The sequence below is a fragment of the Ornithorhynchus anatinus genome, chromosome 10 (genome assembly GCF_004115215.2).
Source record: "Ornithorhynchus anatinus isolate Pmale09 chromosome 10, mOrnAna1.pri.v4, whole genome shotgun sequence".
Taxonomy (NCBI): Eukaryota; Metazoa; Chordata; class Mammalia; order Monotremata; family Ornithorhynchidae; genus Ornithorhynchus; species Ornithorhynchus anatinus.
In genome coordinates, this window is record NC_041737.1 from 49538266 (window position 1) to 49565913 (window position 27648).

Genomic DNA, 27648 nt, shown 5'->3' on the forward strand with positions numbered 1-27648 from the left:
TCAGTTGTCTTTGCTTGCCAGGCACTGAATTTCTTCACTCTGTCCTGTGTCTGTTAAAAAAACTTCATAAATTTCAGAGAGCCCCAAGGACTTCATAAACCGGCTCTCCAGAAGGGCTCTGGATTTAATGGTATTTTTTTTCCACAGTGTTCAGTTATTGCCATAGATTAGAGTCAGATTAAATGTGCGGTTAGTTTGTTTCGTTCCCGAAACACTCTCACCCTGGTGGTCAGGCTATTCTTGGCCTTCCCCTTTGGCAGTGGACATTTCTTTGACTTGCAGATTTATATTTGCCAATTTGTTCACTACACCAGGTGTTTCATTTTTAAGGGAAAAAGGAGGAAAAAGCCCTCCCGGTGTACTACTCCAAAGACACTTTACTGGAGGAGCATAGGGCGATGTTTGCCAAGAGGCAGGAGATAAGTTGGCTGCATCTTAGTCCCAACTTCTTCTCAGTCGCCTTATCGTTCAGAAACCTGTGCTTTCAACTTCCATGTCAACAAGTCAACTCCTTCACCTCCCTGTTCTTCCGTCAGTCTTACACCAATAATCCCCATCTCTGGATCACTTCCGGAGTTCATCTCTGTCCCTATCTGTGTTTGTTTCTCTCCCTATTTCTCTTTATTTTCTCTCTTTCTGTTTCTAAATCCGTGAACCCGTTGTTGGGCAGGGATTGTCTCTATTTGTTGCTCAATTGTACTTTCCAAGTGCTTAATACAGTGCTCTGCACACAGTAAGCGCTCAGTAAATACGACTGAATGAATCTCATCCACTCCTGCAACTCCCTGGAGCTCTGAAGGTGGAAATCCAGTCAACCGGGCTGATCCTGTGGGTTTTTAGTTGACCCTTCAGATGAGAACTCTTGGTTTTTCCTCTCTAACAAGGGGGGGCTGTTAATCATCAGTTCCCCACTAATCCAAGAGTCATTTGTAATGTCAACAGTGGCAAAATACATGATTGCCTTCTGCTCCTCCTTTTCTAGCTATTGCTACTTGGAACCAAAATTCATAATTTAATTTACCCACCCAGGGAGGGATGCCCTAGTTTCATTCCCCAGGTGAGGGTGCGATTTTTCCTCGTTTTATTTCCTCCCTCCCATTTTTCTCCAATAGCCTTCTCCTCCCCTGCCCACACCCAGGTTATATTTCTGGTCCCGTGAGAAGCACGGGGGGGGCTTCTGACAGCCTTACCGAAGGTCAGAATGGGGACCCAGGCACCCGCCGCATTCCCTCGCTTCAATCGTTTGCCCTCCAAACTCTAGAAGTCCCTTGGAAGCGTCTACTCAGCAGTCTCTGTGAGCCACAAGCCTCAAGCAGCAACACCACACGCCTCCATCAGTTGATTAAACCTCTCGGTTTCACTTCTGTGCTTAATCAATTGCAGAAACACTTCATTGCTGTGTATGCTCCCGCTAGCCTGGCCATCATCACTTAGGTAAACTGGTAGAGACAGTGGGGTGAAAAATGAGGCAGAATGGGCGGATTTGCCCAGCAGAGCCCTGAGGTCGATTGTTCATGGTATTTTGTGCTCTCTCTTCTTTCTAGCTTTATCCCCAGGTCAGGATAGTCACATGACCATGGACCTCCCACCCGTGTCTGAGCAGATCCTGCAGACCCTCAGTGAATTGGCCAAATCATTCCAGGACATGGCTGACCGATGCTTGTTGGTCTTGCATTTGGAAGTCAGGTATGGCTGTGAGCACTGCTGTGGAATGAATGAGTGAACTTGTGAGCTTTTTTGTTATTGTTTTGTTTTGTTTCAGTGATATTTGGTAGAAACTTAGTATATGTCAGACGCTTGGTAAGGTACAAGTTAATTAGGTCAGACACAGTCCCTGTCCCTCACGGCACTCACGGTCTAAGTGGGAGAGAGAACAGGTTTTTAATCCCCATTTTACAGTTAAGGAAACAGAGTCACAGAGAAGTTAAATAACCTGCCTAAGGTCACACAACAAGCACATGGCAGAGCCAGGTTAAGAACCCAGGTCCTCTGACTCCCAGGCCCATCCTCTTTCCACTAGGCCACGCTGCCTCTGGCGATAGGCACTCTTGTTATTTCCCAGGGACTTAGCTTCCCTTCATCAGTGCTTTGTCTTAGTAGTGTTTGCAGGTTCCAGGCAGTGAGTGGTCAGAAGAACACTGATGATCTAGGGAAGGCTGTCTGCTGTCAGATCATATTGATCAATCAGTGGTACTAATTGAGCGCTTACTGTGAGCAGAGCTCTGTACTAGGTACCTGGAAGAGTATCAGTCTCTTAATTGTATTTATTGAGCAGTTACTATATGCAGAGCACTACACTCAGCTCTTGGGAGAGTAGAGTTAGTAGACTTTTTCCCTACGTGCAAGGAGTTTACAGTCTAAAGAGCGATCAACAGTCCATCCATCCCGGTTTTGTAGCTTCGGCGTTGGCAGCCGACGACGCTCGGAAAACACAGGAATGTTTGTCCTCCTTGACATCCAGAATGTCAAGTTCCAGAGTTTCCCAGCTGTTATTTAGTCCACCGTGGTTTGCTTTTCCCCTTTGCTTTTCCTCTGCCCCATTTTAGAGACTGCCCCAGGGTTCCTCTGCCACATTTTTGAGAGGGGGGGGAGGAGAGAGAGAGAGAGACAGTCAGATTGGTGTTCCAGCTCTCCAAAACAACAGTGCCACATCCATAGAACAAAAAATAGCAGCTCTACTTAAAGCCTGATGTGCCAATCAGTGGTTTAACATCCTGCCCTCTAGAGTAAGAGCGAGTTTCGTGACCCCTAACTAGACATTGTTAAATTACTTATTTGATCTAAAGAGCTATACTGAAAAATTGAAAGCTGAGTTTTGAAGTCTGGAGCTGATCACTAAAAGTGGTCCTGTTTAGTACATCATGCTGGTTATGTTTGGGCATAAATAACCCAAAGTATTAATGGGGGGAAGGTGTTTCCCTTCCTGTGAAGCTTCAGGGAATGACTCTTCCTAGAGTAAACCTAGCCAGGAGACAGCTCTGCTTAAGGGCGAATTGGAGAAAACCACTGGACCACAAAAATCTAACCTCAATCAATAGTATGAAGGGCCCTCTGCAGGGACAAAGCATCATCTGGTCATCTAACAGTGGATGATCCCGTTTGTTTATTATCTGTATGCCTTCTTTTGCCTCCTACTAAGACCTGAGCTTTGGCTATCTCAGGGTTTTCGGCAGTTTTACCCGAGGGTGAGGATGTAAAGAGGAGAGTGATATGTGAGAGAAACTCCGGACCAGTCAATCAGGGTCTTACAAAGACCAAGAAGGAAAGGGCTTTTTTGTTTGTTTTTGTTTGCCCTTAATGGTATTTGTTAAGTGCTGACTATGTGTCAGGCACTGCACTGAAGTGCTGGGGTAGATACAACTTAATCAGATTGGACACAGTCCATGTCCCACATGGGGCTCACAGTCTTAATTCCCATTTTTCAGATGAAGGAACCGAGGTACAGTTAAGTGACTTGCCCAAGGTTACCCAGCAGACAAGTGATGGAGCTGGGATCAGAACACAGGTCCTTTTGATTCCCAGGCCCGTGCTTTTTCTGCCCGGCAGTACTGTTTCTCCATTCAACAATTAAAGGAGGACTTGTGATTACTGCTTCTCCCCCTGCCCCCCATCCCCATTAAAATGATCCTTGCTTTGGAAGGTGCATCTGCTAGGTTTGAAGGGAAATGGCATTTTCAGGCTCTAATCTTTGTCTTTTGGCATCTTATACCAGATTTTGAAATTTCACCATCTCCTATTTCAGTTGTGAAGGATCAGTGAAAAAAAAATCTAGGCCATCCACAAATAGACCATGTAGAACAGATTCTGGGCTGAGAGTGAGAGAAACCCACTGGTTTTCTGTTGTGTTTGATACCTGGTTTGCTAAGAGTAGCAGTAAGAAAGCCTAATTAATTGCTCTCGTAGCTCACAAAATTCAGGCTATTGGTTTTGTAGGTGTACATACAGCCAAAAATATCTACCCGGAAGAATAGCTATTTTCAACACTTTGCATGAGATGTTTTAACTGCTCAACCTCTGCTCCTTCTATTAGGAAGGGGTTAGTCATAATATTAGGCACAGTTTAGTCATTATTGTGATGTAACATCAGTTTTGTCAGGTATCTATTCCATCTCCTGTGGTAAATTTGGAATAGAGCAGTGCTGGTTAGGAGGAAGGAGACTTAAACAAAAAGAGGAAGTTTACTGAAATTTGGAGACCTGGAATGCAGAGTTTTCTTTCCTTGTTCTATCACTGAGGATTTTTGATTGTTGTTTGTTTTTAATGACATTTGTTGAGTGTTTACTATGTGCCAGGTGCTGTATTAACTGCTGAGATAGATAAAAGCCAATCAGGTTGGACTCAGTCCCTTTTCCATATGAGGCTTGCAGTCTTAATCCCCATTTTATAGATTTAGTAACTGAGGCACAGAGATGTTAAGTGACTTTGCCCAAGGTCACACAGCAGACAAGTGGCAGAGCCAGGTCCTTCTGACTCCCAGGCCCGTGCTCTTTCCATAGGCCACACTGTTTCTTTATAAGTACCATTGATGGATTGATTGAAGCAGAAATACCAGAATATCAGGAGAGGTGGGAGGTGACTCTCCCCCCTCTAGAATGTAAACTCCTTGCAGGCAGAGAACCTGTCTGTCAACTCTCATATTGCACTCTCCCAAGCATCTAACAAAGCACTCTGCACACGATAAACACTCAGTACACACAACAGATGTTAACCAACTATGGGCGAAACCTGGTGCATGGAATGCATCCAAGTCCAACGATCTTTTCTATCCGGCCCATCACCATCTCCAGAAAAAGTAAAAATGTCAGTAATATCCCTGACCTGTGTAGGGTTCATTAGCATTTTTGTGAGTAGTATGAATTGGAAATTGGAAATAGTGTGAAGCGTTCTTAATGGAACAGATGTCATAGTTGCCTCGATGGCTATTGGGAATACCAAACTTGTACGCCTCACGTTGCGGCTCTCAATAGTTTCTCAAAATTTAAGTGGTCCTCCATCCCAAATAATTGCCTCCTCCTGATATGGATGGTCATTTTCTCTGGGTTTCTGTCTCCCCTATTCTGTCACATCTTTCTTTCCCTCCTTCCCTCTCTCCCACTCTCTCTTTTTAATAATAATAATAATGTTGGCATTTGTTAAGCGCTTACTATGTGCCAAGCACTGTTCTAAGCGCTGGGGTAGATACAAGGTAATCAGGTTGTCCCACGTAGGGCTCACAGTCTTTATCCCCATTTTACAGATGAGGGAACTGAGGCACAGAGAAGTGAAGTGACTTGCCCAAGGTCACACAGCTAAGTGGCAGAGCTGGGATTAGAACCCATGACCTCTGACTCCCAAGCCCGGGCTCTTACCACTGAGCCTCCCTGCTTCTCTAACGCTATTGGTCAGAAGTCACCCTGCTCCCAGATATTCTGGGTTGCCAAAGAGAACATAAAGAAAACATCATTCTGCCTCCCAGGAACTGATATTCATTTGAGATTGCAGGCCACGAAGCAGCCACTGGGAGAGAGGGAATAGTGGAAAAGCAGAGGAAATAGGAAAGAGAAGCAAGAAAGTCAGAACAACTTCAAATGCCAAAAAGTATTCCGTCTTGATCTGCTAATTGTTGTTTTAGATCCATGGTCCTCATTACTCTTTAGCACTGCTAAAGTTCAAACCAAAAAGCCTTTGCAAAACCAGCAGGTTCCATGTTGGAGAATCCATCTGAAAGACATTTGACATTTTACCTGCGACACCGTAGGTCACATTTAATCGCCGAGAGGCCCCTCGCCTCGTCTAGAGGGCTTAGTCAAATGACGCCCTAAGTGGGGAGAGATACTGCCAAGTGATTAAAAATCATTGGTTTTAACCTATTTGAACTTTAAAGAAAGAATATTAAGTTGCCGTTTGAGGCCCAGATGCCAAGAATGTCACCTTTATCAGCCGGTCTCCAGCCCCATCAGGAGGCCTCGGAAGGCTGCCTGCCGCTGTCGTACCCGAAGCGAACGCTTTCTAAAAATCAGGCCTCCCGCTGTGCAATCAGCAACATTTTCTGAAAACCTTAATGCCAAAGTCATGTTGAGGTCAACAACAACATGCCTGTAGAAGAAACAGCCCAGTTTTCCCTTTGAATTCCATGCTCTTTTGTGGCAGCCTTAATCCCCTTCAACCCGGCTCTACAAGATAGCTAATCAAGTCTATTTGGGGATCAGCTGATCCTCCTTAACAGCCGGTGGTATTCATAAGGGAACCAGCAGGTCCTCTGCCTAGAGCCGCACAGCCTTTTGCTCCTACTGATCCATTTCCGAACCCCAGAGTTCATTGGCTATGGGTTGACCGTGCTCTTGGTACTATTTTTTTCTTAAAAAATTTATTTTTTCGATGGTATCTGTTGAGCGTCTAAGCTCTGGGATAGATACAAGCCCATCGGGTCAGATCCAGTCCCTGCCCCACGTGGGGCTCCCTGTCTTAATCCCCATTTCACAGGTGAGGCAACTGAGGGACAGAGAAGTGAAGTGATTTGCCCAAGGTCGCACAGCAGACAAGGGGCAGAGCCGGGATGAGAACCCAGGTGCTCCGCACTCTTAGGCCCGGGCTTTACCCACTGGGCTGCTTCTCGGTGGCAGAAAATGTAGTTTCTGACATTGAGGTTTGTCATTCAAGTTCACTCAGATCAACAACCCAGATCCTCCCCCTACTAGATACTGTTCTTGACATTTCTTAGAACCTTCCAGTGCCCAACACCCTCGATGATCTTACAGTTGGAAACTGTATTCCCAATATCCAGCCTAGTCTCATCACCTATCAAGACACGTAAGAACAGGCTGGCCCTTCATGTATTAAGCCCCCACTGGGGAGGGACATGACACTGGAATAAATATCATAGGTCTCTATAACTTAGATCAGACTCAGTCACTGTCTTTAGGGAGCTTGCAGTCAAGTGGAGAAATGAGTCGGGTACACATGCGAACGCCTGGTTTACCCAGAGTTTACGCATGTACTTTGAAGGGTGGAAGAGGAATTGGATTTCGAGTTGAATCCCTAAAGGCTTGGGAGTCAGAGGTCGTGGGTTCTAATTCCGGCTCCCCCACGTGTCAGCCGTGTGACCTGGGGCGAGTCACTTCACTTCTCCGTGTCTCAGTTATCTCATCTGTAAAATGAGGATTAAGACTAGGAGCCTCACATGGGACAATCTGATGACCTTGTATCTACCCCAGCAGTTAGAACAGTGTTTGGCACATAGCAGGTGCTTAACAAATACGATGATGATATTGATGATGATGATGATTAAATAAAGCCCTCCGCATGGGGTATAGAGAGACGGGACAAACAAGTCTGAGATCCTTCCCTTTCTAAGCCTCCCAAGCTGGGGAGACCAGAAGGAAAGCACAGTAGATTATCCAGTTGTCTTGCCTAGAAATCCTTGTGCACCCTGTGGGACTACAAGCACAACACCAATGTGCAAATCTAGTGCCTTATTCAGAGTATCACCTCGTGTCCCAAGTCACTGATCCAACACTAGCCAGGTGCTAGGCCTGTATCAGAATCCGAACTCCTAAAGCTCTGCTTAGGCTGAGAGAGGCCCCAGATGTTTAGAACAGGTAGCACTGTAGCTGCTCGGGTTGTTCCATGTATGGTAAATGAGGTAGGAGGAGGGTCCAAGCTGAAGTATTGCAAGAAAATTGGGTGGCGAGAGTGAGCCCCACAAGGGACAGGGATCGTATTGAATTCCCACCTTGGTATTTTCTCTCAGTGCTTAGTACAGTGCCTGGGACAAAATAAACGCCTAATAAATACTATGACTACTCTACTACTAACTAGAGAGGATGTTATAAATAGTATGTAAAGGTAGAAGAGGCAGAGTGGGACTCTCTATTGACACCAAAATCGTTGTCCAATGTTTATAACACTGCTAGGCCGCCATCCAGGAGGTTAGAGCTCCCAATAATGCACTGTGGAGCTCAGGCAAACCTTCAGTGAGTATATTTTGAGTTTTTTGTTAGCTATCGGGGGCATTTGGGGCCAGCCCAATCTAGGACAACAAGACAGGTCTACCCAAATGTCTAAATTGCTCCTTTCATACATTTTTTATAGATTGAATTCTGCCCTTTTTTAACTATCGGTGGATGATCATTCTTGTTCAAAATAATGGTGGTATTTGTTAAGCACTTCCTGTTTGCCGAGCACTAAGCACTGGGGTGGATACAAGCAATTCGGGTTGGACACGGCCCCAGTCCCACATGGGGCTCACAGTCTTCATCCCCATTTTACAGATGAAGTAACAGGCAGAGAGAAGTGAAGCGACTTGCCTGAGGTCACACAGCAGGCAAGTGATAGAGCCAGCAATAGAACACAGGTCCTTTGACTCCCAGGCCTGGGCTCTCCCCACTGGGCCACTCTCTTGTGGTTAATACAGCCCTCTATTTACTTAGTGTCTATTGAGCCACCATCACTTGGGAACTACCTGGAGGCAGTTTGGTCTCCAGCCTGTAATGAGACCGTGGCTGGCAGACCAGAACATAAAGGAAACAGACCAGCCGGCCCCCTTGGACCCGACCTCGGCGGGAGAGAAACGCTGTAGGAAACAACGTACAAAGGAAGTTCCTGTCGTTTCTGGACTCTCCTCCATCCAGCCCTTTTGCTAGTCGAAAACCAGACCTGTTGAATAAGATAAAATACGCCAGGCCTGCTTACAAATAGCTCTATTAAAAGCAAGGAAGCCTTTTTTTTCCCCCTCCAGGACCGTTGTAAGTAACATAATTTGCTTTCTCTTTATTAGAGTTCACTGTTTTCACTATCTCATCCCTCTGGCTAAGCAAGGAAACTATGCCATCGTCGCCAACGTGGAGAGCATGGATTACGACCCTCTGGTGGTGCGGCTGAATAAAGACATCAGTGCCATTGAAGAGGCAATGAGTGCCAGTCTCCAGCAGCACAAATTCCAATACATCTTTGAAGGTCAGACACCTGCCCCGATCCGGGTGGTGGAAAAAGCAGGGTCCGCCCAGATTTCTCCACTTTGGATTTAGGGCTGCTAGTAAAATGATTTTGATTTTTCTATTTGAAGGGGAAAACAGTGCTCTGTGTGTGTGTGTGTGTGTGTGTGTGGTGAGTGTGTGTGTTTGTGGTTAAAACAGACTGCAATATGGTTGCCATCTGCTTCTGATGGTTAAGGAGACTTGATCAAGCATAGGGCAGATGGCAGCCCTGCTGCCTCCATGCCACACTGCTTCTCTGGTCTGGGTAAATGTGAGAAATGGCCCTGACTTAATTCCGGAGTCGTGAGATTAAACCCCAGACAGGTGAGCGGATCCTGAAAGTTTCCTCATCAGCCGGGCCGTTGACTGTGAAATCATCTTTGTCCTTTGAGGCCAAGCCCCTCACGGAGACATTCAGTACTAACCATGGATTAGACCAGATGCCTCCGATTTGCAAAGATATTTTAGAAACTCTAATCATGCTTCACTTGGCTCATTTTAGTGTTTTCTAGGGTCGGGACGTGCCTTGTGATAGACTTACTGGAGCTCCCTGTCCTCTTCTGCCCCAGAGTGTGGGCTGGAAGGAACAGCAGGCTTTGTGTATGGACACTTTATTGATAAAAGCAATTAAGTGAGAGCTCTCCCCAAGGGCATGTGGTAACGGGAACCCAGAAGCATGAGAACAAGGGGCAATGGATAGGTGGATGCTATGAGGCTCTGGGAAGCCTGGATAGTTTTCTCCCAACGAGTCCATTTATGTGACCCAGAGGTATTTCCCTATGTTCCTTGAGCTATCGGTAGTCAGTTCTGCAGTCCGATCAGGGCTCACCCATTAAGGAAAGTCCTGTGTGTTATTAATCAGGGTATTTGTTAAGCGTTTACTACGTGCCAGGCACTGTTCTAAGCACCGATTGTCCTCTCTGCTCTGAAGGTCGTGCCCCATCACTTCCGACGTCATCGTCTAGTGGAAATAAATGAATAAACGGTCTTCGTAGCAGTCGTGTCTTTGGTGACTGGACTCAGAACAGAGGGAGGAGCCCTCCATTTGAAGCACCTGGTTCAGGAGAGGAGGAGATGAAAGACTTTAGCTCTGGCATGCGGATGACGAGAAACAGGCCTGGTAAAGAGATCAGGCTAGGTTTGGCTTCCCTGAAAGGATAGAGCATGGACCTGGGAGTCAGAGGACCTGGGTTCTAATCCCAGCTCAGTGTGACCTTCGGCAAGTCACTTGATTTCTCTGTGCCTCAGTTATCTCGTCTGTAACACAGGGATAAAGACTGCAAGCCCCCGTCCAAGCCGATATCCTGTATCTACTCCAGTGCTGACTAATAATAATAATAATGTTGGTATTTGTTAAGCGCTTACTATGTGCAGAGCACTGTTCTAAGCGCTGGGGTAGATACAGGGTAATCAGGTTGTCCCACATGAGGCTCGCAGTTAATCCCCATTTTACAGATGAGGTAACTGAGGCACAGAGAAGTGAAGTGACTTGCCCACAGTCACACAGCTGACAAGTGGCAGAGGCGGGATTCGAACTCATGATCTCTGACTCCCAAGCCCGTGCTCTTTCCACTGAGCCCTGCTGCTTCTCAACTACAGACTACAATGCCTGACACATAGTAAGCACTTAACAAATGCCATAAAAAAAGGTATGGACCACTCAGTTTTAAAGATCAAGTCCATACTGGTATGGCCCTTATTTCTTTCGGACAAACCTAAAACCATTTTCTTCTACTTCAGTCCGCACCTCGGACCACCCTTGGACCGGGCTGGCGGTGTCGCTATCTGAAACACAGTGTTCAGTGTCCTCGGTACGTTCATAGTTCTGTTCACTCTGCCGAGGTGAATCGAGTAGGCCGTTCCGGTCTGCCAATTGCACTGTGATCTTTTTGGTCTGCGCAGTGATGAGGCCCGTAGAGAGTCAGGTGCTTTGGGGGAGAAAGATTGCTGAAACAGTAGCTCTCCTAGTTACACCCCCCCCCCCCCGAACCCCCTCCAAAAAACAGTTTCCGATCACTGAGAGAAATAGTGTAAGAGAGCACAGTATGCCAGATTTTTGGAAGAATGAGAATTGCAAGAAGAGGACAATGAGAATCTTTCTCAGTTTCAAATATCGAGGAAATGTATGTTTGCAAAATGGAAGATTGACAATTCTGCAGGCTGGTTCCTATTCCTGGAGTATATAACAGTGTTCTGAGGGCTGGGGTTAGTATCCTGGTTCAGTGCTATCTATCCATGCCCCAGACTCCAACGGCAAAATGCCCAAAGTAAGAGGGTTGTTGGCATTCAATCCCTATGTGCCCTCCTTTCTTCCGTTCACCTTGTGACTCCCAATCAGCTTCACTGCCCCGATCGATAGCCTAATTAGTTAGACGGGCTTTTTGGAGATCGGGGAAGAAGTCTTTTCGAGCCTTGTACTGTCTCATTGGCAGAGAGATGGGTGATGCCCCCGATCACTGCTGGCAACCAAACTACATTTTTACTATTGACTTCTTGACATCTTCTCCCACTCCTTTCTGCATCGCCCTTACACTTGGATTTCCTCCCCTTATTCACCCCTCCCTCAGCCCCAGAGCGATTCCGTACATATCCGCAATTTATTCCCCCTTTAGACTATAAACTCGTTGTAGGCGGGAGATGTGTCTACAAACTCTAATATATAGCGTCCTAAGCCTTAGTACTGTGCTCTGTGCACAGTTAAGCGCTCAATAGATACTCCTGATTGATGGATCGATTGACATGAGCATTCAGGTCCTTGGAAATTTTGAATAAATCGTCAATGCCGTACCCTGGATCGGGAAATGTAACTCCTGAGCTTTAAAGGTGGATAGTTTCCAGTGTAATAATATCAGCCCCGACAACCGTCAGATTAATTTATCTTTCTCCAGTTCAGCTTGAGAATGCGTCCTCCACTCAGATCTATACAATACATAATCATGAAAATAAATCAATCTGTATTTTTCTCTCTTACCCACCAGGCTTGGGACACTTGATCTCCTGCATTCTCGTCAACGGCGCCCAGTACTTTAGGCGTATCAGTGAGTCCGGCATCAAGAAAATGTGTCGGAACATCTTTGTCCTCCAGCAGAACTTAACCAACATCACTATGACTCGGGAAGCTGACCTGGACTTTGCAAGGTAAAAGGAAAGCAGGGGGTCCTACCTTACTATAGCCTTTATTGCTGTAGCTAGCTCCACGGGGCTGCAGAAGCAGGCTTTAGAAGTCCTAGAAACTAAAAATGGAAGCACCTTTGAGGGTCCTGTAGCCAATCGCTCTGCCACTGCACCTCACCTATCTGAAATAGATCACTCCAGTGGGGTAAAAATAAGTCAGAGAAAAAGATGATTATTGGTCCTTGATGTCTGAAGCCTCTCCTGTTGCAGTAACAGCCTGTTTCCTTCTAATGGCCAAACTGAAGAATTCCAGTTTCCTTAATTAGCTGCCCCTTCCTGCCGTACCTCACCGATCTACTACAGCCCAGCCCGCCCAGGTTGATCCTCTAGTGCCAGCTTTCTCCCTGTGCCCCAGTCTCATCTATCTCACAGCCAACCCCTTTCCCACACCCTCCGTCTGGCCTGAAACTCCCTCCCCCTCCACATATGCCAGACTCCAACTCTCCCCACCTTCAAGGGCTTGTTAAGGCCACATCTCTTCCAAGAGGCCGTCCCTGTCTAAACCCTCTTTCCCTGACTCCGCCTCCCTTCTGCATCATCTGGAAAGAGCCCGGGTTTGGGAGACAGAGAGCGAGGGTTCTAATCCCGGCTCTGCCACTTGTCAGCTGTGTGACTTTGGGCACCTCACTTAACTTCGCTGTGCCTCAGTTATCGCACCTGTAAAATGGGGATTAAGACTATGAACCCCACGTGGGACAACCTGATAACCTTGTATCTATCCCAGAACTTAGAACAGTGCTTGACACGTTGTAAGCACTTAACAAATACCATTATTATTATTATTATCTGTGCAACTGGATCTGTACCCTTTGGGCACTTGGTGTTCACCCCACCTTCAACCCCTCAGCACTTATGTTCATGTCTGTAGATTATTTATTTATGTTAATGTCTGTGTTTTCCCCTTTAGACTGTAAGCTTGTTGTGGGCAGGAAACGTGTCTACCAACTCTGATGTATCGTACTCCCCCAAGCGCTTAGTACAGTGCTGAGCACACAGTAAGCACTCATAAATACCACTGCCTGATTCTCTTCAGGAAGCCAATTTTCAACCTTTTAATTATTTTCAGATCAGAAACTCCTCCTTAAGGTTGAGAGTTCTTCAAGGTTAGGGATCGTGTCACATACTTTTATTTGTCTCCCAAGGGTCTAGTACATTGCTCTGCACAGAGTAGAGGGTGATGATGACGATTTTCGTTGCTCTTCCCTGGGATCTTTCCAAGCTCTTCACATTTCATTTAGAATAAAAGGTTCATAGTTTTCTCGTGAAGGCCAGGTCAATGCTGAGTGTTGGGAATCTTGGATCTTCTAAGCTGTTACTTCTGTTTGCAAAAAGACAGGAGATTTGGCAAACTTCATTAGTATCCTCTTCCAGCGCTTTATGTCCTATGTATCCTTGCACTTCTCCTCTATGGCTAACCCACATCCCTTCTATTTGACTTTGTTCACTCTATTACACTTGATTTTCACAGCTCCTCAAGAGGTTCAAGGAAAGCTTGAGAAAATGCAGAAGTGCAAGGATACATGGGAAACCTGTAATACTATGTAATAATAGTGATTTTGTTTTTAAGTGCTTACTATTAGTCAGGCACCGTTCCCAGCCCTGGGATAGAGAAAGTGAATCAGATTGGACACAGACCCTCTCCCACTTGGGGTTCACAGCCCAAGTAAGAGATATATATATATATATATATATATATATATATATATACAGATACATATGCCCCATTTACAGATGAGAAAACTGAGGCACAGAGAAGTTACACGACTTGCCTAAGGTTTCACAGCAGGCCAGGATTAGAGGCAGGTTGTTGGACTCCCGGGCCTGGAGGCCATGCTACTTCTCCCTCCACATAGACTGGAAGCTTAATTTTTATTAGGTGTCCATCTTCCTCTTTGCATATCCCCTTCCCCCCATTTCTCTTCTGTGTGTGTGAGAGAGAAAGAGAGAGAGAGAGCGAAAGAGACTATCTCTCCTTGGGTTCTCTGTGTCCCTCTCCCCTTCCATGAGTCTGCCTCAGTCTCCTTCCTCTGTGCACTCTCCAGATCTGTCATGCTTTCTTTCTCTCCCATTGATCTTTGTCATTGAAACGTCTCCATTTCCCTCTTTTCTTGTGTTGCTTCCCTTCTTTTCTCTCTCTTTTTTTCTCTTTCTCTGTATTCCTGTCTTTCTCTCACTTGTAGATTGAATTAGTTGAAAAGCCTTCTTTGCTCAGATAAGAGAAATCAGGTATGACTGTATGCTGCATTTATTTGGACTCTCTTATGGGGAATGATCTCATTATTGAATTAGTCTATTCATAATAACATTGACAAGGGGAAGCTAAGAACACCGGGGCCTGAGGGATACAGAGAACCATTACTAATTCTCGGAGGAATATAATTCCTAAATTCAATCATCCCTCTTTAAATGATTTTTTTCTTTAGCTGAAATGTTAAGTAAATTAGCATGGTTTTTGGCAGGCAGCTCAGGGCCTGAACATGTGCTAACGGCAACTGGCATCCACAAAATGAAATGCTGACTGAGCAGAATCGAGGATGATAACAATGGGCTGTCTGACGCTGTAGCATCACTCCGAGTAGTAATTGAATACCAACCGAGTTGCGATTTTTGCAACCGACTGGGTGTTTCACGGGGAGAGGACTGAGGTGGAAGGGTGGGTATCGAGAGAACGGTCTTCCCAGCCCCCCCAACACCCATCTGTCTCTCTCCCATTTGTTCGGTGGGAAAGTGATGAGAGGAAGAAGGCCTGCCTTAAAACAAAACCTCTATCCTGGCCCAGATGACGGCGATCTTCTTGCCTTCTGGGTAGGTCACTCCACCATAAGTGGTGAGGAAAAAGATGTCAGAGTTTCCTTCGGTCTCATTATCGTAGCTCTCGGCAGTCCTTTTAGGTTGTTTAAGATTGAGTTTCAGCCTGGAAAGCTTCTCCCCTAGCAGCCTCTGATGTGGGGGGAATGTTCACTTAGAATGCGACAGAGCCAGGGATTCTCTTCTCGGAGGAGAAAAATCTGTCTTTGAAAACCTCGCCTGTGGCGCAATTTCTGTCACCTCCTTTCTCTGCCAGTGTGGGGAGGGACTCTCTGAAGTGATACCAGTCCCGTCTATTACATTTCCAACTCCAGAAAATAAATGTAACAGCCATCCCCAAATAGCCAGGAATAACAGAATGCCGCACTGAGGCTCAGCATTCCTTAAACAGTGTCTAATCAAGCATGGACAGCATCTGTATTTTCAACAAATCTCTGTAGGAATGTTTTCTTCAAGTACAGTAATTAATCACTAGTTGCCACGTGTCAAAAAACTTACTGAACGAGAAGTTGCAGGATGTCTGGGTGGTTTTTCTTTACTCCAACACTGCGGACCTATTTGTTTCACAAGTCCGCTTGACTGATGAGAGGTCTTCATCCTTTTGGGCTGTAATTATTATCGTGATTATGGTACGTCTTTAAGCGCTCACCATGCGTCGGGCACCGTTCGAAGTGCCGGGGTAGACGCAAGTTAGGTCGGTCCAGTCCCTGTCCCATATGGGGTTAACATTTTAAATAGTGAGAAGTGGGAGAAAGAGTAGTTTTTGGTGTGATTTCTGAGGTGGTTTTTCTGAGAACACATGCCACTGTAGATGCCTTGGGAATGTTAGCATTATCCAGGGCCAGTGAGAGTTGAGTATTAATTTGTAGTGGTCGATTTTATTCTTTTTGCATTTAGACCCCTCACCGGGTAGGTAAACTCCAAGTAAACAGAAAATCAGGGCACACTTCTCCCACAGCCGAATACCAGAAAGACCCTGCCGTGTGAGATCATTATCACTTAAGCCCTGACACCATTTTGACATCTTTGACCTCCCCGTTGATTGTCAGGCACTAAAGGATCATTTGTCCTGGGAAATCATTGCAGACTAACTGGAAAGAGAAGGGACATGATCAGACTCCTTTCTACTTCCTTTCACACTGAGACCACTGAATTTGCACTTGAGTGCTTTTCCTCTAAGGTAGGGACTTAGGTAATGCCAGAGGTCTGAGTTGCCATCTCCTAGTTGAAGGGAAGGTTAAAGACTTGTCCACTTCTCAGACGAGGGGATGAATTATTAGCATTATTATTGTGAAACTAAGTGCTTTCTATATGTCGGACACTCTTCTAAGCACTAGAGTAGATACAAGTTACTCAGGTCAGACACGGTCCCTGCCCCGTGTGGGACTCACAGTCTGAGGAAGAGGGAAAACAGTTATCGAATCCCCATTTCACAGGTGAGGAAACTGGGGGTCAGAGTAGTGAAGTGACTTGCCCAATACCACCCAGCAAGCAGTTGGCAGATCCAAGATTAGAACCCAGGTCCTCTGACTCCCTGGCCTGTGTGCTCTTTCCAGTAGGCCACGCTGCTTCTCGTGAATGAGAATGTCCTCCTCCCGGATTCTCCCCGTCATCCTGTTGAAACCCCCACCAAACGATCAAGTCTTATCTCCTTTCCTACCCCCTTCTATTCTTCTCCCCCGACCAAGGGCACTCCCCATTGCATTCTCGAAGGCAGCCATTTTGGATTTGGGGCCCATGCCTCTCGGTTGAGCACTGTGGCTCCCTGAGTGCCTTCACTTCTCAAGGTGGGTTGAGCTCTGAGTAATTCAGATCCACACGTCGGCCCTTTCCGTGGCCCAGGAGCCTGCTTGCTTACTTTACCTCCTGGAAAGGATTGCCCTTTGTATCCTCCCTCTCCCTGTTTTGCACTCACCTCAGTAGATCCGTAATGTTATTTCAACATGTCTGCCAGGTGGGTCTCTGTGGTCTGTAAACAGGGCCGTGTTCCTACCGTACCCCGCCGACCCAGGATCTTTGCCAACCTGGAGATGGTGTGACAGAGAAGCTGATGCCGCCTTGGCAGTTGTCTCCGTCGACGATGCCACACGGCTACCAGCCACCCGGTGACGTTGCTCCGTTTCAGAGGAGAGGGAGTTGGTATCTATTAGCATGCCCTGCCTCCCCCTCACGCTTGGGCTGTCTCGGGGAAAGGGAGCACCTTTATGTTTTGGTATAAACATGCCCCTGTCTGTAAGAACAGTGAGCTTCTCTTTTCAGGAAAAATCAATCTCAAGTATTTAATGCCCAGCTTGGTTGGGGAGTTTTCTGAGCCCTGAAATGCTAAGTGTTCTGAGTTGCGGGCTGACCGTTTTGAATCCTACCCAGTGGGGGGGTTTAGGAAATCATAATCCCTGCATCTTTTACGCCCTGGGACCGTTGCCTTGGTTTTCTGCAAGAAAGGCTTGCGTTTTCCTAGCTGGGGTAGCCAGCCGGGAGTTGTCCGACGGGGAGGGATTAGCAATATCATGCTGCCATCTACTGGAATCCCCCCACGGAGAGCCGGGCAGACAAATACTTCCTCGGTCTCCCCGCCGCTCAGAGTTGGTAGCATGTGCTCCCTGCCCCCAACCCCTGAGGGAAGCTTCAAAAGGTGGCTTGTGGAGAGGATTAAACAGTGCTTTAGGGAAATGACTCTTCTCTCACCCTTCTGTTACAAGTGAAATTTGGTAGGAGGAGGGGTTGGGGAAAGAGGGGACCAGATATAGTTAGAGTTATCAAAGCTGGTGGTCCAGACACCTCCATTTTCTAACCTAGATTTGGATCGCAGACCTCTCTTTCTCCTCCTTCCCTTCTCTACCCACCCGTCCTCCACCTTCCATAGCACCGAAGCTTTGTACTTCCTCCCGGACTTCCGTCAGTCAATGACGACCTGCCGAAACTTCCCCCGCTCTTCTAAACCCTCCATTCCCCCCCACCCTACCTTTGTCTGGTGCCCTCTCCTACCCTCCGTCAACAGCATCAAGTTCTGAAACTCCCTTGACCCTTTAGGATGGTGAACCCATGAAAGACATTCTGTGCATCAAATGGGTCAGAAGCCATCAGGTGAGCAGGCTTGCCTCCGGGGATTAACGAGGCCTGGCCAAAGGTAAATCATAATAATAAATAATGTTGGTATTTGTTAAGCGCTTACTATGTGCCGAGCACTGTTCTAAGTGCTGGGGTAGACACAGGGGAATCAGGTTGTCCCACGTGGGGCTCACAGTCTTAATCCCCATTTTACAGATGAGGTAACTGAGGCACCGAGAAGTTAAGTGACTTGCCCAAAGTCACACAGCTGACAAGTGGTAGAGCCGGGGTTCGAACCATCATCCCTTTCAGGCCCTTCCCAATGAGTGTACTGATTGCAGTGTGGCCTAGTGGATAGAGCATGGGCCTGGGAGTGAGAAGGACCCGTGTTCTAATCCCAGCTCCGCCGCTTGTCTGCTGTGTGATCCTGGGCAAGTCACTTCACTTCTCTGTGCGTCAGTTACCTCATCTGTAAAGTGGAGATTAACATGGTGAGCCTTCTGTGGGACAGGGACTGTGTCCAAACCAATTTGCTTATATCCATCCCGGAGTTCAGAACAGTGCCTGGCACATAATAAGTGCTGAACTGATGCCACAACTATTATCATTATTTATATAGCACTCATTATATGCAGAATGCTGTATTAAGTGCTTGGGAGAGTACAGAACAATAGAATTATTATAAGCTCCCCTAAACTGTAAACTCAGTGTGGGCAGAGAATGTGTCTATCAACTCTGTTAGGTTGTATTCTCTCAAGTGCTCAGTTCAGTGCTCTGCACATAATAATTACTCAGTAAATGCCACGGATGGATTGCTAGAACAAACACTCGTATACAGCAAACCCAGGCAGAAGAGGGCTTCGGACAAAGGACATGAAGCGTGTTGTTGGCCAAGTTGTCAAGAACTGCCTTTTTAATACCTCCATAGAGTGTCTGCAACTATTAAATAGTCCCAGGCTCAAAGTTATCCTTTTGACTCCAAATCAAGACGTTGCACTTCACAAACGTAACTCTGGAAGAGTGAGATGGCACCACTGCTGCAGCCGTGATGGATACGCCAATCAGTCGATGGTATTTATTGAGCACTTACTGTGTGCGGAGCACTGTATTAAACGGTTGGGAGAGTACAATACAGCAGAATTGGACGTTATAGGAAGGGAGCTTCTTGCCCTTCGGGCAGGAAGAAGGCAACAGATTCCTTCCCAAGCCCCAGGATCTTCTCTGGCCCTGAAAAGCAGCGAGGCTACCGCTTGGCAGCCGCTGCTCTCCCATGCAGATTCTTCCATCACCAGATCTTCCACTCTTTCCTAAGCATCTAGATCTCTTCTGTTCCTTTTTTTAATGGTATTTGTTAAGCGCTTAATATACACTAAGCACTGGAGGAGATGCAAGCTATTCAGGTTGGATACAGTCTATGTCCCATAGTGGGCTCACCATCTGAATCCCCATCTTACAGGTGAGGTAACTGAGGCACAGAAAAATTAAAGAGAAGTGAAGTGACTTGCCCAAGGTCGCACAGCAGGCACGAGGCGGAGCCAGGAGGGGAATTCAGGTCCCACTAACTCCCAAGCCTGTGCTCTAGCAGGCTACGCTGTTCCTCCCCCGCCTCTGTCGCCTAACCCTCTCTGCTTCTAGTAGGGAGGGAACCCAGGAGCCGTGCAAGGGAGGTGATCAATTCTTTAACTGCCTTCGTGGCTGATTTTCCATACCTGATTTGGAAAATATCTTGGGCTGGATATAAAGAAGTTGCCAGGAAAGAGATTAAGGACCCAGCCCGGAGCATTCCATTTGACTCCCATATCAGGGGAATGCAGAAATGGGCCCTGAAAGATCTATGTGGCAGAACAGGACCCTCGAAGGCTTTCCCTGGAGGCGAGCAGGATGTTAAAACACAGTCCTCCTCTGCATAAATTAGCTAGGATGCCTGGAAAAGGCCATGTTCTCTCCACGCATAGGAAGTCAGAGCTGCGGTGCATTGGTACATGGCGGGCTGTGGTTTTGCTTTGCTTCTTTTAATTAAAAAGTTGTTTTATTTTCCAATTAAGAACTTGGCTCCAAAATATTTCCTTTTTTCCTTTCCTTTTTCCTGATGTGTGTGTGTTGGGGGTGGAGGGGAGGGCGGGGGCTAAGGCGGGGGAAGGAGGGTGTTTCCCCTTGGTTTTCATTGAGCCCTGATCGCCACACAGCTTTAATTAGCTTTAATTAGCAGTTTCAGTGCATTAACCAAAAATCCCAACCGTAGAGGATTAGAAAACACCCCCTCCGCTAGATTGATTTTATTCTTTTTCCCCAGGCTGTCAGGTGATTGGAGCCTGGGGCTCTTCTCTGGTCCTTTACAGACCTTGTCTGTTGGCAAGGAGGGAGCTGCCCCAAGTTTGCCAGGAGGGGAGGAGGGTCTCTGCCCTAAGGCTGCCCGGTGGATTTGGGACTGCCCAGGGCCCGCCCCAGGCTGCTTTGTAGAATCTTTCTGGTCTTTATCAGGTCGATGAGGAAGGGATGGATGGACTCAAATAGATGAGGATATCAGACCTCAGATAAACACGCTTGCCCAAGAGCTGGGGCAGGGCAGCTGAAGCCACCCTTTCGTGCATCCCCAAGTCCCATGGCCTTCTCGGCCCCTTAAGAAAGAGTAAAACCATCTACCGCGGGCTGCTATTTCCCCAGCAGTTTCTCTCGCACCATTCCACCCGTCTTCATTTCCACACCACCTCTGCCTCCCCAATTCCACGTGTAGTAAGAACGAAGCCTTACCAGACTGATGAGCGGGAGTTAGAAATGGAGAAGGAATTAAATTCCAGAACCGTCTTGCCCCACCCGTATAGAGCTACTTTACCAGGAACCCAGTTATCCCCAGTCTCTTTCACTAACACCAAATAAGTGATCCCGGGTTTGTTTAGGATGTTTTTTTCTTGTAATTCACAACCTCACCTCAGATCCTTCCAGGCTCCTGTAGTCTTCAATTTGTTATTCCCTAATCTTCCTTACTTCTTCTGTGTCTCCCCCACTTTTCTGTGCTCACAGGATAATGGTAATTTACATGTAATTTGTTTTAAAGGGCTCCAAAGTTCTTTTCTAGTCACTACAGTAGCCCTTCTGCGCTTATCTGTGCCTCAATCAATTATTTGCGTAGGTTTCCTATGATGTTTCTCCAGATGTGCGTGTATGTGGATATATATATGTGGGTGCAGAGAAGCAGCATGGCTTAGTGGATAGAGCCCAGGCTTGGGAGTCAGAGGTCATAGGTTCTAATCCCGGCTCTGCCAATAATCAGCTCTGTGACTTTGGGCAAGTCACTTAACTTCTCTGTGCCTCAGTTACCTCATCTGTAAAACGGAGATTAAGACTGTGAACCCCACGTGGGACAACTTGATTACCTTGTTGTATCTACCCCAGGCTTAGAACGGGGCTTGGCACTTAGTAAGTGCTTAACACATACCATCGTCATCATCGTTTATGTCCGATTCTGGGATGTTTCGGGGGTTGTCATTTCTATTTTTGGAAAAGGTAGTGAGCAGACATTTTTAAAGCCGTGCGAACTAGTAGCGGTAGTTTGATCGTTATAGGTAGTACTCAGTTGGATAATGAGTGTAATGCAACTGACAATTGAGCAATGAAAAATAAAATGAGGTCCCTTTCTTGGACTCCTAACACTCTCAGGCAACAATCACAAGCCATCCAGACTCTCAGTCTAATTAGGAGCAAACTAGATGATATAACCACCTGGCCTAAAATTCATGTCACTGTGAGCAAAGTGCCTTTTTCTTTCAGCTAATCCTCAAGTATTTCTGGTTGTGAATACTTTTATGTCAGCCTCCCCCATCAAGGTTAGCTCCCCGAGGACAAAGAACACGTGTTGTGCTTCTGTGGTTCCTCCCCAGTTCGTACTGCAGCAAATGTACTTCCAGTTCTACTGTTTGCCAACTTTAGTGTATTGTAATAATAACAATGTGGGTATTTGTTAAGCGCTTACTATGTGCAGAGCACTGTTCTAAGCGCTGGAGTAGATGCAGGGTCATCAGGCCGTCCCATGTGAGGCTCACAGTCTTAATCCCCATTTTACAGATGAGGGAACTGAGGCACAGAGAAGCGAAGTGACTGGCCCACAGTCACACAGCTGACAAGTGGCAGAGGCGGCATTCAAACCCAAGACCTCTGACTCCCAAGCCCGGGCTCTTTCCACTGAGCCATTGCTGCTTCTCTATTATTATTGTACTCTCCCCAGTGTTCAGCGCCTTGCTCTGCACACAGTAAGCACTCTGTAAATACCCTTGATGGATTGAGGGGTGGGTGGCAGGAGTAGAGAGGGGATAGGTGAGAGGGGAAGATTATCTGGTAAAGAACATTCCCAGGAGGCCTTTAAATACTAGATAGAGACTTGTCACCTGGAAAGCAGTGGCCAATCTGGACCGGAGGTCTTGGAAATTCAGAAAAATGAACAGTGATGAGAGGGAGGCAGGATAGTCTAATAGAAAGAGCCTGCAACCGCGAGTCAGGCAGCCCAGGGTCTAGTTTTGCTTCGGCCTGCTGGACGATCTGGGGCAAGGTTTCTTAACCTTTCTGCGGCTCAGTTTCCTCTTCTGTAGAATGGGGATAATACAACCTGCTTCCCTCTTCCTTAGATTTGAGCCTCATCTGGGACAGGGACTCTGTGTGTGCTAATTATCTTGAAGTGACCGAGTGCTTGGCACAACGCATCATATAATCCGTACTAAATAAATAGCACGGTTATCCAAAAGCAGTGTGGATGTGGAAAATCCGTGGGCCTGGGAGTCAGAAGAAGCAGAGTGGCTCAGTGGAAAGAGCATGGGCTTTGGAGTCAGAGGTCATGAGTTCTAATCCCAGCTCTGCCACTTGTCAGCTGTGTGACTGTGAGCAAGTCACTTCACTTCTCGGTGTCTCAGTTACCTCATCTGTAAAATGGGGATGAAGACTGTGAGTCCCACGTGGGACAACCTGATTCCCCTGTGTCTACCCCAGCGCTTAGAAAAGTGCTCTGCACATAGTAAGCGCTTAACAAATACCAACATTATTATTATATTATTAAGATCCGAGTTCGGATTCCCGTCCCGCCATATGTGTAACTTTGGGCAAGTCACCTCACATCTCTATGCCTCAGTTTCCTCATCTGTCAAATGGAGATTCAGTACCCGTTCTCCTTCCTATTAGGACAGTGCCTGGCACATAGTAAACGCTTAACAAATGCCATAATAGTAAGAATTATTCTTTAGACTGTGATCCACACTGTGGGACAGGGACTGTGTCCAACTTAATTACCTTGTACCTACCCCAGTGTTTAGAACAATGCTTGCCACATGGTAAGAGTTTAACCAATACGATAATTTAAATCTTAAATCTACCCGAGGACTTAGTACAGTACTCGGTACGTAGTGAGTGCATAAGGAGTATCAGTGATTATCGTTATTATGTCTTTTTAGTCAGAGCAAAAATGGAACTTATCGACATTATGCATCCCCACACTTCTGCAACTATGCCCCAACCAAAAGCCAGAAGCCCTCTTTTCAGTAGCAACAAGCCAAGAAGATTTGGAGGGTGGGGATAGGCTGGGAAGAAAATGCCTTGAAATTGCAACCTGAAAGGAAATGTTAAGTCAGGGGGGATGTTAGAGAAAAGAGTTGATGTAGCAATCCTCCTCTCTGGGAGATGAAGACTGCAGTGTTCTATCACGGCAGCATTTGCCGAGAGAGAGAAGCTGCCACTGGCTTGCATTTAATCCGTGAAACCATTTGTCTATGTGGGTGCACACAAACAAACTCATGTCAGGCCAGATATATTAGAAAAATAAAGCGGCAGCCACCTCAAAATGTAAATGCCAGTTCTGCTGCAGTTTTTATTTCTTTTGTTGTGTCGAGGTTTTCCCGTTGATGGGGAGGTTTTATTCAGATCAGCCATTTCCGTCTTTTTCCTGGAGGCACTTTTAATCTTTGTGTTTTAACCTTTAAGATACAGCCTTTTGTTGCTTCGGTAACGATTTTCTTCGCCTGGCACCTTCCGACTTAAATTCCCGCACAACAGCAGTGGGGCCTCTGCGTCCCTAAACCGGAAATGGGGGTAAAACAATGGGAAGGGAGAAGAACAATCACGGAATGGGGCATGAGGGAAAGGGGAAAAAAGCTGGGAGGTGTGGGGGTGAGTCGATGGATTTTTCTTGCTTGGCACATTCGGTGAGGGGCCGGGCGGGGGAGGAAATCAATGGACTGAACTTTTCAGCGGGCACAAAAACTGCTTTTCATTCTCCTGGAGGCGATATACTTCATAAATATACTGATTAAACATTTTGGGGAATTGGAAGGCAGAGGGAGGAGGGAGAGGTTGAGGATGCTTAGATGACTGGAGCATTTTTATCGACAACATTAAAAGCTTCGTGATATATTCGACCAGAAATTAATTACCAAGCCAGTTCCCCATTTCTCCCTTAGGTGACAGTCTTCTGCTGATTTGCACTGCTGTGAAAGTAATAATAGGTTTCAAATGTTTGCAAAAAAATATAAAGTAATTACTTTCTGCGGTAAATCAGTCACCGAAGCCCCAGCCTCTGTCTCTATCTCGCTCTTTGTTAGCATTAATTAAATGGAAAGAATTTTCATTTGCTGTTTTCATAACTTTTGCTTCATCATTTCTTGGTTCCAAATCCCCTCAGATTCATAACCATGGAGACTCTAATGACGTACAGCAGGCGGTTTCACTGGGGGAAAGGCTGTGCCTCTCAGAGAGATAGTTGGTGTGGTGACGACTGGCGATGGAGTTATTGACTATCTGGAATGGGTCATTTTGTCACCGGTGCCTTTACTGTATTTCCTTTGGTGTTCCTGAAGGGAAAAATCCAATTCTAATCCAATCCAATTAGAGAAGCAGCGTGGCTCAGTGGAAAGAGCACGGGCTTTGGAGTCAGGGCTCATGAGTTCGAATCCCAGCTCTGCCACTTGTCGGCTGTGTGACTGTGGGCAAGTCACTTAACTTCTCCGTGCCTCAGTTCCCTCATCTGTAAAATGGGGATTAAGACTGTGAGCCCCACGTGGGACAACCTGATTCCCCTATGTCTACCCCAGTGCTTAGAACAGTGCTCGGCACATAGTAAGCGCTTAACAAATACCAACATTATTATTATTATTCTCTGTGCCTCAGTTACCTCATCTGTAAAATGGGGATGAAGACTGAGAGCCCCACGTGGGACAACCTGATTACCCTGTATCTACCCCAGCGCTTAGAACAGTGCTCTGCACATAGTAAGCGCTTAACAAATATCAACATTATTATTACCCACTCACCATTTGAGGGCCATGAGCTAGCTAATGACTGATAATAACTGTGGCATTTAAGCGCTTAGTATGTGCCAGGTACCGTTCTTCTAAGCACTGGGATGGAAACAAGCAAATTGAGTTGGATACAGTCCCTGTCCCACGGGGCTCACAGTCTTAATCCCCATTTTACAGATGAGGTAACTGAGGGATGGAGAAGTGAAGTGACTTGCCCAAGGTCACACAGCAGACAAGTGACAGAGCCGGGATTAGAACCCAGGTCCTCCTGACTCCCAGGCCCATGCTCTATCCATTAGGCCACACTGCTGCTGATGGCAGCCATTTTGTTCATGTAAGTGTTGCATCCAGTACATGCTTCTCCACTGACCCATGAGATAGCCTGGATTGAAGAACATCTCTCTGTCCTCTAGATCAAGATTAGAAGCAGCAGGGCCTAGTGGAAAGAACATGCACTTGGGAGTCACAGGACCTGGGTTCTAATCTCAGCTGTGCCCATTGCTTGCTCTGTGACTTTGGGCCAGTCACTTAACTCCTCTGTGTCTCAGTTTCCCCAACTGTAAACCGGGGATTCAATGCCTGGTCTCCCTTCTACTTAGACCGTGAGCCCCATGCGGAACAGGGATCTCGGTCCAACCTGATTAACTTGTACCAACCCCAGCACTTAGAACCCGTGTTTGACACATAGTAAGGGCTTAACAAACTCTATAAAAAAGAGTTTAGCACAAAGACCTAATTAAGATCCCTTGATTTGAGCTAGGAAGGTTTCACAGGTTTCCCACACAGATGTGCCCACTTTTCACTCTGAGCACAGGAGAGAACCCGAGGTGGAGCATCGAATGGGCAGGGTTCTGAGGGATTGGCGAAAGAGGGGAAGGAAGAGGAGGGAATTCCAATTCCTGTGAACCAGCCTGGTCTGTTTTCTGCTGCTGCCTTGCAGTTGCCCACAGCCGTCCCACAGAGTCAGAGGTTTTGTTTCCGGATGTCTTGAAAAGGCACCTCTGTGTCATTTCCAGCTTCCAGCTTACCGTTTACAGCTTACCGTACGCAGTGGAGTCCTCGGCTTCAGCACTTCAGCTCTCTCCCTACGCGGCCAGCCTCGGTAGGGTTTCCCTACCCCGTTCCATCCTCCTCACATCTTCTTACTCTCACATAGAGTGTCTGTATCGACATTATTACACTTCTTCCGGGCATATGGAGAATTCATTCAGTTCTATTTATTGAGCATTTACTGTATGCACTGTACTATGAGGACTGTACTAAACGCTTGGGAAAGGACATTACAGCAACAGTGCCTGGCACATAGCACTTAAATACCATTATCATTACATTACTATGATGGAGTGTCCCAAGAGCCTCAACCCTCAGACTTCAGGACCAAGAACATGTGCAGAGGAATTGATGCTAGTGTCTTGCATGGCAACACTCTCGCTCTCTCTTCCCTGCCAGCCCCTCTCCCGCTGGGTAGAGAGGGCAGCGAATGAGAAGGTTTCCAGGGTGGCTTGGACTTAGTTGATGAAGGCTACAGGTAGCCTTGAGCTCAGAGTTGTCAAGGAAGGGAAGTATGTGGCATAACTAGTCGTCATCCTGGGATGAGCAGGCCAGTGGATGGAATACAGGGTTGATCTTGACCTTGCTAGGAGTTCTGGGGTTTTAGGGGGTTCCTGACCGAGACCCCCAAATATGGCTTTTTTTAAAGGTGCTTACTATGTGCCAGGCACTGTTCTAAGTGCCTGGGTAGATATAAGGTAGTCAGGTTGCGTGTTCGACGTGGGCTAACAGTCTTCATCCCCATTTTACAACTGAGGTAACTGAGGAACAAAGAAGAGAAGTGACTAGCCCAAGGCCACACAGCAGACGTGTGGCAGAGTTGAGATCGGAGCCCAGGTCCTTCTGACTCCCAGGCCCGTGCTCTAACCGTTAGACCACGCTGCTCCTCCGCATTGGTTGTAGTGGCTTGGAGGGATTTTTGCCGTGTCATTTTCGCCTGGAGTTCCCCAAACTAGTCCCTGTTCCATCCCTCTACCCTTGAGGACCTTACCAGTTTTGCAGGGGAAGAAGACACCGTTCATTAAGGCAGCTCAGAGCTGTCAGAGCACCATAAAATTTAGGAGGCCCCAAGGTACGATTCTTGTGGTATTTGTTAAGCACGTACTATATGGCAGCCACTGTTCTAAGCAGTAGGGTAGATACAAGATTATCAGATTAGGACACAGTCCCTGTCCCACTTGGGGCTCACAGTTTAGGTAGGGGGGAGTAGGATCAGATCCCCATTTTAGAGTTGAGGAAACAGAGGCACGGCAAAGCTAGGTGACCCACCCAAGGTCACACAGCAGACAATTGGCCGAGCCGGGATTAGAACCCCAGTCCTCTGACTCCCAAGCCCGTGC

General features: G+C 46.8%; 1 protein-coding gene across 2 annotated transcripts in view; it reads left to right on the forward strand.

Moving 5' to 3' along the window:
• Positions 1-27648, forward strand: part of EXOC4 (exocyst complex component 4) — a 561659-nt gene that overhangs the window by 513841 nt on the left and 20170 nt on the right. For both annotated transcript variants that reach the window (XM_029073281.1, XM_039913205.1), the window contains exons 15-17: positions 1545-1686; positions 8756-8934; positions 11933-12092. In XM_029073281.1, coding sequence (XP_028929114.1) covers positions 1545-1686; positions 8756-8934; positions 11933-12092 — 481 coding nt within the window. The remainder of the gene's footprint in view (positions 1-1544; positions 1687-8755; positions 8935-11932; positions 12093-27648) is intronic.